Source organism: Phoenix dactylifera, unplaced genomic scaffold, assembly GCF_009389715.1.
Source record: "Phoenix dactylifera cultivar Barhee BC4 unplaced genomic scaffold, palm_55x_up_171113_PBpolish2nd_filt_p 000046F, whole genome shotgun sequence".
NCBI lineage: Eukaryota > Viridiplantae > Streptophyta > Magnoliopsida > Arecales > Arecaceae > Phoenix > Phoenix dactylifera.
This window is the reverse complement of record NW_024067669.1, coordinates 2,491,814-2,505,278: the sequence shown is the minus strand read 5'-3', so window position 1 is coordinate 2,505,278 and position 13,465 is coordinate 2,491,814. Positions and strand designations below refer to the sequence as shown.

The window sequence follows — 13,465 nt, the reverse complement described above, 5'->3', positions numbered from 1 at the left end:
AATTCCACTGTCAGAAATACACAAAGATGAGAGACACTACATTTGTATCCTCCAAATCCCATAGAATCTCAGTTTTATATATATATATATATATATATATATATATATATATATATATATATATATATATATATATATATATATATATATAAACCTCAAACGATCTATCACTACCAAAAAGCCCAATGTAGGAGATGTGAATGGATCGAGCACTGTTCTTTCTTAAGAAGTGCCGCATTCTATGATGTATCTTGAACCCTAAGAGTCAAGCTCATCTATAGCAGTTGGCTGTACTCCTTTCAAGATCTGCAAAAAAAAAAAAAAGCCACATTCTATGGTATACAATGAATCCTAAGAGTCGAGCTCATCTACAGCAGTCAGCTATGTTCCTTTCAAGATCTGGAGGAGGAAAAGAAAACCAGAGAGAGAGGAAGGCCGGCAACAGCAGAGCTCACTGTGAATCTGGCTCCATATGTATGCAAGTATGCCCTCCGGCACGGTAAAGCTCGAGCTGATAAATGGCTTGGGGAAGCAACTCTTTCAAAGAAGCATGGTTCGCCACTGCACTACGGCTTACTGACTCGAGAGTCCCCAATGCCTTTGCACGTTCCAGAGCTTCATTGCTGGGGACATGCAATGCCAAGTAACAGAGCAGAACCAGCCCCGGCAACTGCATCTTCTCAACTGACCGCAGCAGTCTCATCAGCCGTGGCACCCCGTCGAACTCCATGATAGCCTTGGAGTGCTCGACGCAGAGAAAATTCTCAGGGGAGGCAAACTTCCCCAGTGAAATGGCTGCCTCGGCGGCCACGTCTGGATTCCAGTGTCCGAGCTGCACCACGAGCGGCTGCAGAACCCGGGTCTCCCGGGCTGGGAAAGTCCGCGCCAATGAGCCCAGAGACCTAATGGCCAGAATCTGAAGCAGTGGGCTGCTCCCCTCCTGCGCTACTCTCAGGAGCTGATCCACGACCGCCTTGGCAGCCAGGGAGTTCATCTTGAAAGCCGAGCGACGGAGGTCGGCATCGGACTCGGCGGCAGCGGCAATCTCCGTCACGGTCATCAGGCAGTTGAGCTGAAGCTCGCCGGTCTCCCGCTCGATGAGCATGGACAGGCAGAGCAGCCCCTTGGTCTCGGTGATCTTGCGGCTGTTGGAGACGCAGTTCCGGGAGAGCATCCACAGGGCCTCGGCGCACGCAACCTTAAGCTGGAGCTTCACCTCTGGGCTTTCATTCTCCCACTCCCTGCGGCGATGGTGGTGGTGGTACCAGTAGGCGTGGTGGTGGTCGCGAGAGGCCGAGACGCCTTTGCCGTCGGGCGGATTGGAATTGGAACTGGAGGACGTGACGTCGCGATTGATCCGGACGAGGGAGGGGATGCTGGTGGCCTTCTTGGAAGGGAGGCAGGCGTCGTCCAGCGGGACCTCGAAGGAGAGGAGGGAGACGAGCGGGCGGATGGCGTTCTCCTGGGCAAACTCCTCCTGGGCGACGGGGTCGTGGGCGGCCATCCGGGCGACGAGGGCGGCGAGGCTGGCCTGGAGGCGCATCGGGGCGTCGGCGAGGACCTGGACGACGGCGGGGACGGCGAGGTCCGCGAGGATCAGGGAGACGAGCTCGCGGTCGGCAGCGAGGTTGACGATTGCGGTGGCGGCGGCAATCCGGCCGTCGGGGGAGGCGGCGCCGTCGCGGAGGAGGGCGAGGAGGGGCGGCACGCCGCCCTCCTGGATGATGATCTTCTTGTTGCGGCCGCTGTCGAGGGCGAGGTTGGCGAGGGAGGCGGCGGCCTCGGCGCGTTCGGAGGGGCGGGCGTCCATCTGGACGGCGGCGATGCAGGACCAGACCCAGGATAGGATGGGGTCGGTGGAGGCGATGGGCGGCAGGCTGAGGATGAGGCCGCCGCCGCCGCCACCACCGTCGGAAGGGTCGTCGGAGGAGGAGTAGACGGAGAGGAGCCAGCGGAGGTCGCCAACCGAGGCTTCGAGGAGGGCGAGGGCCTTGCGGAAGTCGGCGGAGCCGGTGGTGATGGAAACGACGCGGTAGAGGACGCCAGAGCGCCGGCAGCGGCGGGCGAGGGAGAGGGCACGGTCGAGGCCCTTGGAGGCCTCGCCGGCGATGCGGAGGGCGGGTCGCTCGTACGGGTTGGGGATGGCGGAGAGGCGGCGGACCGCAGCGCGGAGCATGTCGGCGAGGAGGTCGGCCTGGCGGCCCATCTCGGCGCACTCGGTCTTGAAGGACTCGGCCTCGCCCACGGCCTTGCGGACCCGCTCGGCGAGGAGGATCGGAACGGAGAACTCCTCCTCCACCCTCCTCGCGCCGCCGGTTACGGGGTCGACTCCGGCGCCGGGACCGACGACGCGGCCATTGATCGTGGACATCATCTTAGAACCCAGTCTATCTCTCCAGTGGTGGGTGTGGCGATGCCCGGAGTCGAAGGAGGACTCGGAGTTTCCAGTTTCCAGCATGTGAGCGCGAAGGGTAGGAGAGAATTCGACAAATGGCATCGCTCCACAGCGGAAAATTCTGGTACGATTTGATGTCCTTGTGTCCTCTGACACACTAAATCATATGGTCGATTACCAGATCGTGCGAATCCATCCGTAAATCTACTAAAATCCAATAAATAGAAACAAACATAATTTTGTAATTTTCACTGGAACGACAATTATAAAAGAATTGAAAAATCTTTAATAAATGGATCATAATAAAAGCATAACTAAATATATCGATATTTTTTCTGGAATGAAATGGCCAGGGAATTAAAACACTGAACCAATCAATACTTTCCCAGTGCAGATACATTGCATTGAGATACCGAAGGTGTACACTCCCAATATGACAACCATCCATAAATAATTATGCCATTCATATCATATTTTAAACTACAATCAATTCTAAAAAACAATTTTAGTATTTACATGCTTGTACCTGGTTTTCCGAATTACTTCAACACTCACATGCCTGCAATTAATTCTTGAAACTGCTCCACGAATTCTTTATATCGATCATTAGTTGGTCATAAAATATATTTATGAGGAGCATGGTTGGGCTGATCTTAGTAACCCAAATTGTCCAATTTTATTTTATAACTATATCCGCACCGCCACTCATGAATTAGAAATTAGAATAAACGGATACCTCCTTGGAGATTTAAAAGTTATTAAATTTCCGAAAAGGCTTGGTAACTTATCTTCATGATTATTTTGAAAATATTTCAGATTTATCATAATAATAGTTGCTTAACGGTTATATGATTAATTTAAAAATTATTAAAAATCTTAAAAAATCTTAATTATTTATCTCAATAATTCTGAAAAATATTCTGGATTTATCATTACTAATCTCGACATGAGTAATTATTATTATCTTGGTACAATTTTATTTCACTTTTTTTTTCTTAATTTTTGAGTAATCTTAGCTTTCCAACTTCTTTCTTTCTCTATATTTTGCAATTGATTTACTTGATTCTTGTTTTCGGATCTAAATTTATTTTACCCTAGGACACCAATATGAGAAAGGCCATTTCAGAGTCTAAATCAAGCCACATTTGAAATGAACTATTCCTTCCAAAGCTTTAATAATATATTCGTTATACAATGTATAAAAATTATTTTTTTACAATAGACATATGACCTAATGTTTACATGTTGGCCGAATCTCTCCACCGATTGGAATGCATGAAAATGGGAAGAATAACATATGGAGATCATTGACAGTTTATAAGTGCGTCAATACCTCCAAACATTGAGTCGGCTATGACAAAAATATGATTATTGCAGTAGTTTGGTTTTTTATCTGAATTCATAAATATTTTTTTCTTTCCATGCAATTTGATGAGCTTAACTTTAGTAGATGTTTGTATAACCAAATTGGACATGTAGTTTTTACTAAGATTACAATCACCTGTGTCAAGGTCGTGGTTGTTTCAACTTCCAAACGCCACGCTCGCCCTTAATCCGTATTTCTTTCTCAATTCTCATTACAATCAATAAAGATGTGACAAGAGTAGAGAGGATCTAGAGAATCCACTTTGACCCCGACAAACAAGTCTTGCCGTCATTATCGTCCAACCCGACTCTTAAAGCCTGCCGTGTCTCACTTCTGGTTACGCAGCCGGCCTTGACCAACGCCCACCCCTCGAAAGTTCTTCCCCAGCCCCTCAACCAACCGTCACGTGCCACGTCATCTTAAATGACACCACTCGGCTCGCCATTCGCTGCATAATTACCCTTGGACGTGGCCGCGCGTCGCTTTCCAGTTATAACCGTACCCTGGACCGTCTCCAGATTTGTATGAACCAACCTATTTGCTGAATTTCCACGGCATTGTGCCTATCGACAAAGATAGAACTAAGATGGCGTTGTGATCAGGACCAAAATTTTAAATTAATTATTATGAGAAAGGATGTTAGCATTTAGGACGGAACTTAGAACAGCATGAAAAAACTCTCCTGTGTGATATGAGTGCTAGAGATGGCGTGTATTATCCTCGAGAAGACTCAACTGTAGTAATTGAGCGCATCCTAGAAGCAAGACAGGCGGCTGAGCATCCGCTACTATGCAACATCCAACGATTGCTAAAAAAATACTGTGCCTCTCAGATGGTGCATATATTTCGTAAGGTAAATTAAGCTATTGACTGAGCGGCCTTTTTTTGCTGCCCATTGAAGAAATTTTTTTTTGGACTGAACATGCTTCTCCTCTCTACTGTATAGTGCTCTTCAGAATGTAAATATAAAAAAATTAATAAAAAAAACTTAATTCGTTATAGGATGCCGATTTTGCCCTCGGAGGTTTTTCCATAAACCGGGCGTAGCATTTCTGAAGGGGGAAGACCAAACGGCACGCCGATCCCAGAAGGGTTGGAGACGACGCGATACGGTCACCGCGCGGCTCCCCGGTCTATCGCCGCCTCCTTTGTGTCCGTTGCAGAGAGCCACGCGGAGGGAGTCGTCGTGGCTCCACACGGGTTCCAGAGCCTCTCTCGCCGGAACATCCCCTCCTCCTCCTCCTCCTCCTCCACCGCCTCTCCTCCGCCCCGTTCCCGAACGCACCGCGAATCCCCTGCTCCTCCTCCTCCTCTTCCTCTCCCGTTCTGGCAGCAGAACTGGTTCTTGGCCCTCCTCCTCCTGATGTCTCTCTCCTTCTTCGCTCTCGCCCTCTTCCTCTACTTGGGCCTCGATGTCCCCGAGGCCTCCTTCTCCCCCGCCTCCGCCGCCGCCTCCGAGGGCGTCAAGGTTGGTTATTGGATCGGTCGCTTGTTAGCCCCAGCACCCCCTCCCCCCCATTTTATCTAATTTTTATGGATTTTCTATTGATTTGTGGTAGATAACCTATGGGAGCGTGATCAAGCTGATGCACGAGAGAACTAAGTTCCGGCTGCACTCGCATGAGGTTCCGTATGGGTCGGGGAGCGGGCAGCAGTCGGTTACGGGGTTTCCCAATGTCGATGATTCCAATAGCTATTGGGTATGCGTTCTATTTCTACAACTGGATTTGATTCCTTTTTCTTGTTTTTCTTTCCTGAAGAAGAAGAAGAAGAAGAAGTATTGAATTTTGTGTTTGTTCATACTTGATGGGATTTGATGTTATATTAACGCTTTGGGCTGGACGTTGCATTTCTTCTTTAAAGTATTGGCCATTATAAAAAGTGGAGGTAATCCATCGATAGTGTTAAATGGAATATCATGCTTGCTCAGCCTGAGACACAGAAGGATAATCTCATATGAGATGATGATGATGATCCAGCTTGCACTTTTTTTGGAATGATAGTATGGTCATAGAATGCTTGTTTTTAACTGTTAGCAAGTATCTGGTTTCGGAACATCCGCATGGTGACTTATGTCTGAATGCTAGCTTGTCCACTTCTTCATGTTTTTGATATTATTCGACTTGTGAAGGCACTGGTTTTTCATGAAGAGTTTTAATTGTTCATACTTAAGGGTTCTGCTGTAAGTCTATGTGCTAACTTGTCGTGCGACAAATTTGACGTGTAATAGTAGTGCAACCTTTTCGATGAATGCATGGTGGTCGTTATTGTCAGTTCTCAATTGGTGAGTGTGTGCCTCATTGCAAAGGCGAAGATTCTTTTTGCAACTTGTTTTGCCCAAGATGCAGGTGTTTGCCAGCTCCATATTCTTAGATAAACTTTCTAATTTCTATGCAGATTAGGGCGGCACAATCAAAATTTAATATCAAAGAAGGAATTCCTAATGCTGCTGCCATTCTATTTGTCCAAGCCAAAGAAAAGGAACCGAAAAACAAAAAAATAAAAGAAAAAAAATTTCAACTAAGAACTCATAGATCAACCCTAGCTCCTCGTATCCTTCTTGATTTTCATTCTATCATAGTATTGAAAATGCATAAAAACTTACTTTTCTAAAGTCCATGATTCTACATATTATCATATGTTACTGCTGTGTATGAAACTGTCTTTGGCCTCAGATATGTTAATCTTATAAAGGCTCATCATTTTGCTTCTCTAATCCGATAAGCAATTGATGCTGAAGTCCCATTTCTAATCATGTCTTTGTCACTCTTTTCTCTCTTACTAGTCACATCATATTGTTCCATCTAGATGTATCCTGGACTCTTGTTTTAGGCATAAATATTCAAGTCCATGATGGATGGAGTAAAATGATGATCTTTGGTTACGTGTCCTAACATATGAATAAAATTCATGCATATTGCATGAATCACAACTATTTTATCCTCTTTTCGTATAGACAGATCCTCGTAAAAAGCTTCTAGGACATCCTTCTTTTTGGTCATCATGATTGATTGTGATTTTTCCAATGGGGGTTGACCTTTCTTATTAGAAGATCTCATCGTCTTTGGGATATTTCCCCGCTCTTTTGTTAGGTTTCTTGCATGAATTTTTTTAATCTATTCTTTTAGATGTTTCATTCTTGAGCTTGATGTCTTATCACGTGTGGTTTCAGATGAATCACTACTGCTAAAGTGGATTTTTGTGTTAGATAACATTGGTCTTGCTAATGCACTGTGTATAGATAATGGAATCACCTTGGACATGCTAAACTAATGTTGCTGGTCAAGGACAACATAAATTTGTTTTCATTACATTGTATGCTTTTAATTCTACCTGGATAAGGTTGATCATGTGATCCTTCATGTTGCAGCAAAACGTGCCATTTTACCCAATCATGATCATTGATCTATATCGATTGTTATAAGTGCTTCTCTGTATGATCATTTCACTTCTTTTTATGATTTTATCACTTCACTTCTTTTTACGACCAAATCCTCTCTGGTCAAATTTCCATGTGCTAGTTCTGTGACAATTAGGTAGTATTCTCTTGGTTTTGTAGCAATTTACTAGTGTGTCTATGTCCTCAGCGATCCACTTCTTGCCCATTGCTTGGCCTAAAAGGTTTATCTTTCTAGACTGCATGCATGCCTCCCTGATGTAGATAGCTTCACTATGATTTTTGTTTGATGCAAGGATTAAAGTACACCAGTATTGGTACATGTTGGGGACTGGGTCAGTACGATACCAGTACGATACCATGCTAGCACTTGGTATTTTTTTGTGGTGTCATTTCCAGTATCAATACCTGCTTTTTTCTCCTTTTTGTGTTTTCATGCTGTTCTAGGGTTGTTTTAATATCTAAGGTTATTTTAGGGTCTAAAAAAGCAGTAGATTGAGTTTATGGTGTCGATACAGGTAAAGACACTGTTTTTCTAAGCTTCTTTACCTGTAAATTATTAGCATATAAACAAAGAAAATACACTGAAAAATACAGCGTGTGTGTTGATGCATACACTACAAGAAATCCAAAATTTATGCTGAACAGAGACAATTTGGCAGGGCTTCTCTTTTGATTTGGTGATTTTGTCCACCTTTGCATGGGAAAGAAATGAGAGTGGTGAGCATTTTTCCTTGGATCATGACCTCTTCTAGGCCTGGAGTCAGCTGGATCCACATTGACCTAGCCGAATTTGTGCTCTTCTAAGCTTTCCTTACTCTCTTTATCCCTGCTTGAATGCATAACATCAAAATCCAAAAACAGAAAACAAAAAGAAGAAAGAATAAGAAGCTATGTTGCTTTTGACTCAATATGGATTGGTATCTAGCGGAACTTGCAGGTGCCAGTCTGTATCGTACCATTGTCATTCCATGGCCCGGATCCATACTGGTTTGGTACAGTCACCCAGTATGGACCAGATTTTCATTCGTATTTGATGACAATCTATCGTTAAGATCAAATCTGAAAAGGGTTTGCATTTGATTTTGTTCCATACTGGAAAAGGTTGGATAGGAGATTTGATCAAATGTGATTGGACATAAGATTGAATAGCTGGACCCGAAAACCTATTCAATGAACAAACATCAAAATCCACTGTGCTTTAAGGAAAAAGAGAATAATATAATTTTATCATTACATTTCGTAAATCTTTAGATGGCTTTATGTCTGCATATACTAACCATAATGATCTGAATCATGAAAACCAGAACAATCTGAACCATTGAGGTAACTTAATCCTAGTCCTTGAACTGAATCATGACTAGGGAAGGAAAAAGAGAAGATATTTACCTATCTTATCTCTTGGAAAAACTTAAAGGATTTGATAACATGATTTAAGCATGCTTGGATGCTTTTAACACAACCTGAAAGGGATGTTTTATCGAGGCACTCCATACACATATATACATATGCATGTACATGTGTGTTTGTGTACACATATAATAAAGAAGATGAATAAAGTTTTGACTCTCATAAGTCATAAAGCTAGAAGTTACAGTTATGTCTTCTCATACAGTATTTATTTGAATATAAATGCAAACCTAAAGGCTCATTTAAATCCATCATTAATGTACCTATTCTTATAGTTTGTTTAATAAATTTGTTAAATCCTACATTTCACTTAGCACCAAAATATATGCGCTGAAGTTCTAGTTACCATGGGTATCTTTGCAGGTGGATACTGATGATCACTTCATGAAACAACAAAAATAACCGGTTCATGAAACAACGAAAATAGAGCTATCATGAAAAATTATCCTTTTAAATTTTTGTCTCTGATAGTTTTATATCATTTTAAAGGCTGTGATAATTGTTTATCTTATTTGTCTCTGCTTTGTCACTCACAATACAATAAATTCTGCAGATTGTGAAGCCTCTGCCGGATTCATCTGCTAAACAAGGTGATTCCATACCAAATGGAACGATCATACGATTGCAACATATGAGAACTCGAAAATGGCTGCATAGCCACTTGCATGCTTCGCCTATAACTGGTAATATGGAGGTGAGTAAAGTTTTGGATTTTTTTTTGACATCTTCCATTGTGACTTGGGGAATATATATGCTTATCATGATCTTCATCGCAGTTTAATTTGATAGAGATAATTGTTATAAAAGTAATTATTCCAGTTTCCTTATATCCTTATCAATTGGTAGTGGTTCTCATCTTGGTCCACCCCATTCTTCATGGTCTAAAATGTGCAAAGTGGCTATTACTAAGATTTCAGATGTTTGGGGGCTTCTTATTATCTCTATATCAAATGATCACTCAAAAAATGGCTCTTCAGAATTTGAAGAAGAGGTTTGTTTATCTGAAGTTCTGAACCACTTGAATTTTAGTCCACATGTACTTTAAGATAACGGTTAGATTATCAATTTGGATGGCTCACCATGATGTCCATTTTTCATCCTAGTTGATACAAATTGACATTCTTAGAGATATCAACCAAAATATTTCTATATAATTGGTTGAGAAGTTTTCCCAATGCTGGCAAATCAAATCTAAGTCAAGATCAATTTGACATTCTCATAACCTTAACGTTTATTTTGTTACCTTGGGAAATATAAATTATTTCTATATGACAAATTTTTTAATTATACAAGTTGTTGGCAATATCTTGATGATTCCAGTTTTTTAACTAAGCAGCCATCCTTACCATTTCTCTTCTATCATTGATTTAATGTGGACAAAAATTATGATCTGATTGTGTCTAAGAACCTTTCCTTCACAAAATAAAAAGTACTGTGCTATGAAATTCAATGAAAATGATTAAACGAAAAAAAGGTGATATAAATATATATAACCTCCATTTTGTAATCAGATGAACAAACATGGACTTGATCATTTAGAACTTAGTGTAAATTGATATGAAAACCATCCACTTTTAAATACCCGATCTTGGGTTTTTTTGGTTCAGTTGCCCAACAAGATTGCCCAGACTTGGACTTTAACAAGCTTGCAACAGGCAGAAATGCTCAGATCTCTTGCTTTTCATATTCCATTTTTCTTTTTCCCCTAACCTAAGTTGTAGAGCTTTTCGCTTTACCAACAAAGTTCCTTAATTTGATTCTTTCTAGTAATTACATCAATGAACCCTAGCTACCATTTGCTCCAGCTTAGTATATGGTCTGGATGCCAAAGGAAACCATTGTGCTATAGCTCTTGTTTTTTAGAAGTCTAGCTTGTAAAGCAACAATGGCTCTTTTTTTGGAATGACCTCTTTAAATATGGAGAGGAGAGTCGCAAGCATGATCTCAAACTTTGACTTTAAAAACGAGATTATATCAGCTCACACCTTTGCAATTTGAAGCTTCTTGGATGTTTAATTGTTTAGAAATATCAACATCAAGCTACTCATGGCTCATAGTATACTTGACGTACAGATTTGATCAATCAAATCATACCATGCTAATACTTTTGGTGCTGATCCAACTTGTAAGAATGACCATGCTGATTAGTCACAATGAACTCAGTAATATTGAACATCGCAATGACTTGTTGTAATGTAAGTTGATCCTATGTTTCATACATTGAATGACTACATATAGCAAGTGTCTGATATATCAGTTTGCTTTTTTGCTATTTCAGAGACATGCCACTATATGATTTTGTTAACTCTATTGGTTATGTGCAACCTTGATTCATATTCTTTTCAGTTCAAGCAGAGTTGAGGCTTGTCCAGCCCAACCTTCTTTTGTCTTAATTGCTACCATTGATAATGCCATGTGTGAATCCATTACGCCATTAGCACTCGATGCACATTCATGTTATTGCTGTGACAGATTATCAAGTACATTATATTACCTGAAGAAGTTTAATTAATCAGGGATAGTCAACCGCTGAGGGGCATATTTGGTGTTTGTGAGAACCAATATTTTCATTCATATTATTATTGAAATGGAGTTTATGTTAATGTTGATTTATGATGGTGTGATGATGATGTCAATGTTGATGCTCTTGTTATGCTTGAACCTATCAAGTCATATCATATTGAATATGATTAATCATTTCATTATATTTCTCTTGCATTTCTTTCCTATGTGATTTGAAATGTTGTTCTTGAACTTCTTGGATATTGGTAAAAGATCACACAAATATGTAGGTTCACGCATATAAGTACTCATATTTATTTTTACAATCACATGCCTGGTTACTTGAATTGGGAGTGGATTTGCGTATATGGAAGCTAATCTTTTAAAAAGTTCTAAAGTAAGGAAGATTTTAGAAAGGGGGTGCAACAGCAAGTTTGAAGAGAGATCCCAAAAGCAGGTACAATTCCCTACATAGAAGTTTTTTGGCTACCAAGACATTTCTAGCCACTCTATTGTTGTCTCCAGAATTGGCACCTGTATTGTCAAATGCTTGTTTCTGTTTGTCCATGCGACACAGCAAAGCTTGAATGTATCAGTGAAGACTGAGCGATCGACTGTTCCAAGTGGTGACTGTATGTATTAAACGAATTACTACACTAGAGATTTTATTTTGTTTATAGTTATATATAACTGAAAAGACACCTGCTAATATGTAGGAGTTCAGAATTAAGAAAAATCTCTCATGAAGTTTTCAAAGTTAAGGATGTCAATTTAAACAGGGAGGTATGCAAGTAGATCTGTTTACCAGGAAGGTTTCATAAACAACAAACATTGTACCATCTATTTGTGCTTGGGTGTGTGCTTCCAACGTGGCATTTCAGCCTATTAATCAGATGGTTGGCCATTATATTTACAGCCTTGGGTTTGTGGGTCCAGTCCCTGCTTTGAAGGTGGATTCAACCTACGGAACTGACATGGTAGGACTGAAGTTCTTTGTCTGCGCATGGTCGGGGTTGTTATATGGGAGGGATTAGGTGTCTGCAATGGAAATTGAGTTTGTTATTCCTAAATTTGGGTCGACAACATTATAAATATGGTTGCCAGGTGCTGATTAAGAACAAGCACTTCAAACTTATCAATCTTGATATTTCTTAGAATCTCAAAATTTAAAACAAACTATCCTTAGGTTTTTTCACTCAATGGATATTGCATGTTATAAGCGGCCTCCAAAATTTGATCACTGCTCTTCTGATGAAAACTGCATGGCATGTTGATGATGTGCTTTCCATGTTTTAAAATTGTGTGTTTTCAGTTTTCTATATACCCATCATTCCCTTTCAAAATCTGCCCCTTTTTTTATTGTCATAATTCTGGAAAGTAACTTTCCTGGTATTTATTTTACCATACCTATAGATTAGCTGTTTTGGAGGTGATGGCGAGTCAGACACTGGAGATTACTGGCGGTGAGAAACTGCTTCTGACCTTAAGGATTTGACTAGCATTCAACTCATGCACCAAAATGGCTCATCCTATTTGGTCTTGGCCTTCTTTTTCAGGCTTGAAATTGAGGGGAATGGGAAATCCTGGAGACAAGACCAGAGAGTAAGGTTGCGACATGTTGATACTGGTGGTTATCTACACAGTCATGACAAGAAATACTCTCGTATAGCCGGCGGGCAGCAAGAGGTAAAATAATATTTTAGTTTTCCACATCATTGTGTATGTTAAATCCTATTTGTGTGTGCATGGCCACTGGATTTGGCCATATCATTTCGTTGCCAAAGAAATATATTGGAACAGTAATATGGAAACCACTCTGGTGGAAGATTCATGTAATTCTTTTCTCCTTCCAATTATGGTAGGACCAAGGATTTAAAATTTCTCCATCAAGCTTTGTCATCGAGCTTTTATTACTACTTGCATGGGGGGTATTTGTTCGGCTTACTGTAGGTTTGATGTCCTTGCAGGTCTGTGGTGTTAGAGAAAAGCGTCCTGACAACATCTGGTTGGCAGCAGAGGGTGTCTATCTTCCAGTAAATGGAAGCAAGTAAACAATCACTTCATTTTGCCGAAGTTGCAATGAGGTGCTGATAGCCAAACAGGACAGTTATCAAAGTGCCATTACTGGTGAAGCTTCTGTTGCTGATGTAGTAACTAATACTCTTATACGTCGAGATGGTGATAGATATTTGTATCAACCTTCTGAATCAGACTAAGCTTATACCAATTAGTCAGGTGCAATAGAACCCTTCTTGTGACACAGTAGTTACTGTTCTATGTATTTTGCTTTGTTTTTGATGTCTGCTATTTACCAAGCTAGTTGATCGTTACTCTTGGAAGAAAATAGAACCTAGGGCAATCTATTATGGAACATCAAAAAATTTTGGATCCATTG

At 41.2% G+C, this 13,465-nt stretch overlaps 2 protein-coding genes across 2 annotated transcripts; one reads left to right on the top strand and one right to left on the bottom strand.

Moving 5' to 3' along the window:
• Positions 1-451: 451 nt before the first annotated feature.
• On the bottom strand, positions 452-2,497 carry LOC103712246. The gene has a single exon (XM_008798728.4). It carries the CDS (start codon positions 2,495-2,497, stop codon positions 452-454), a length of 2,046 nt encoding a protein of 681 aa, XP_008796950.3.
• Positions 2,498-4,810: 2,313 nt separating this feature from the next.
• Positions 4,811-13,400, top strand: LOC103712239 (stromal cell-derived factor 2-like protein). Its single transcript, XM_008798715.4, has 6 exons — positions 4,811-5,229; positions 5,321-5,461; positions 9,122-9,262; positions 12,484-12,533; positions 12,627-12,756; positions 13,038-13,400. Exons 1-6 carry the CDS (start codon positions 5,125-5,127, stop codon positions 13,119-13,121), a joined length of 651 nt encoding a protein of 216 aa, XP_008796937.1. The 5' UTR covers positions 4,811-5,124; the 3' UTR covers positions 13,122-13,400.
• Positions 13,401-13,465: the final 65 nt, after the last annotated feature.

Bases quoted from the DNA above. Each gene is read 5' to 3' on its own strand.
- LOC103712246 (XM_008798728.4), bottom strand. From the start codon at position 2,497: ATGCCATTTGTCGAATTCTCTCCTACCCTTCGCGCTCACATGCTGGAA.
- LOC103712239 (XM_008798715.4), top strand. From the start codon at position 5,125: ATGTCTCTCTCCTTCTTCGCTCTCGCCCTCTTCCTCTACTTGGGCCTC. The intron at 9,263-12,483 runs GTGAGTAAAGTT...CCATACCTATAG, and splicing joins CTATAACTGGTAATATGGAG to ATTAGCTGTTTTGGAGGTGA. The intron at 12,757-13,037 runs GTAAAATAATAT...ATGTCCTTGCAG, and splicing joins TAGCCGGCGGGCAGCAAGAG to GTCTGTGGTGTTAGAGAAAA.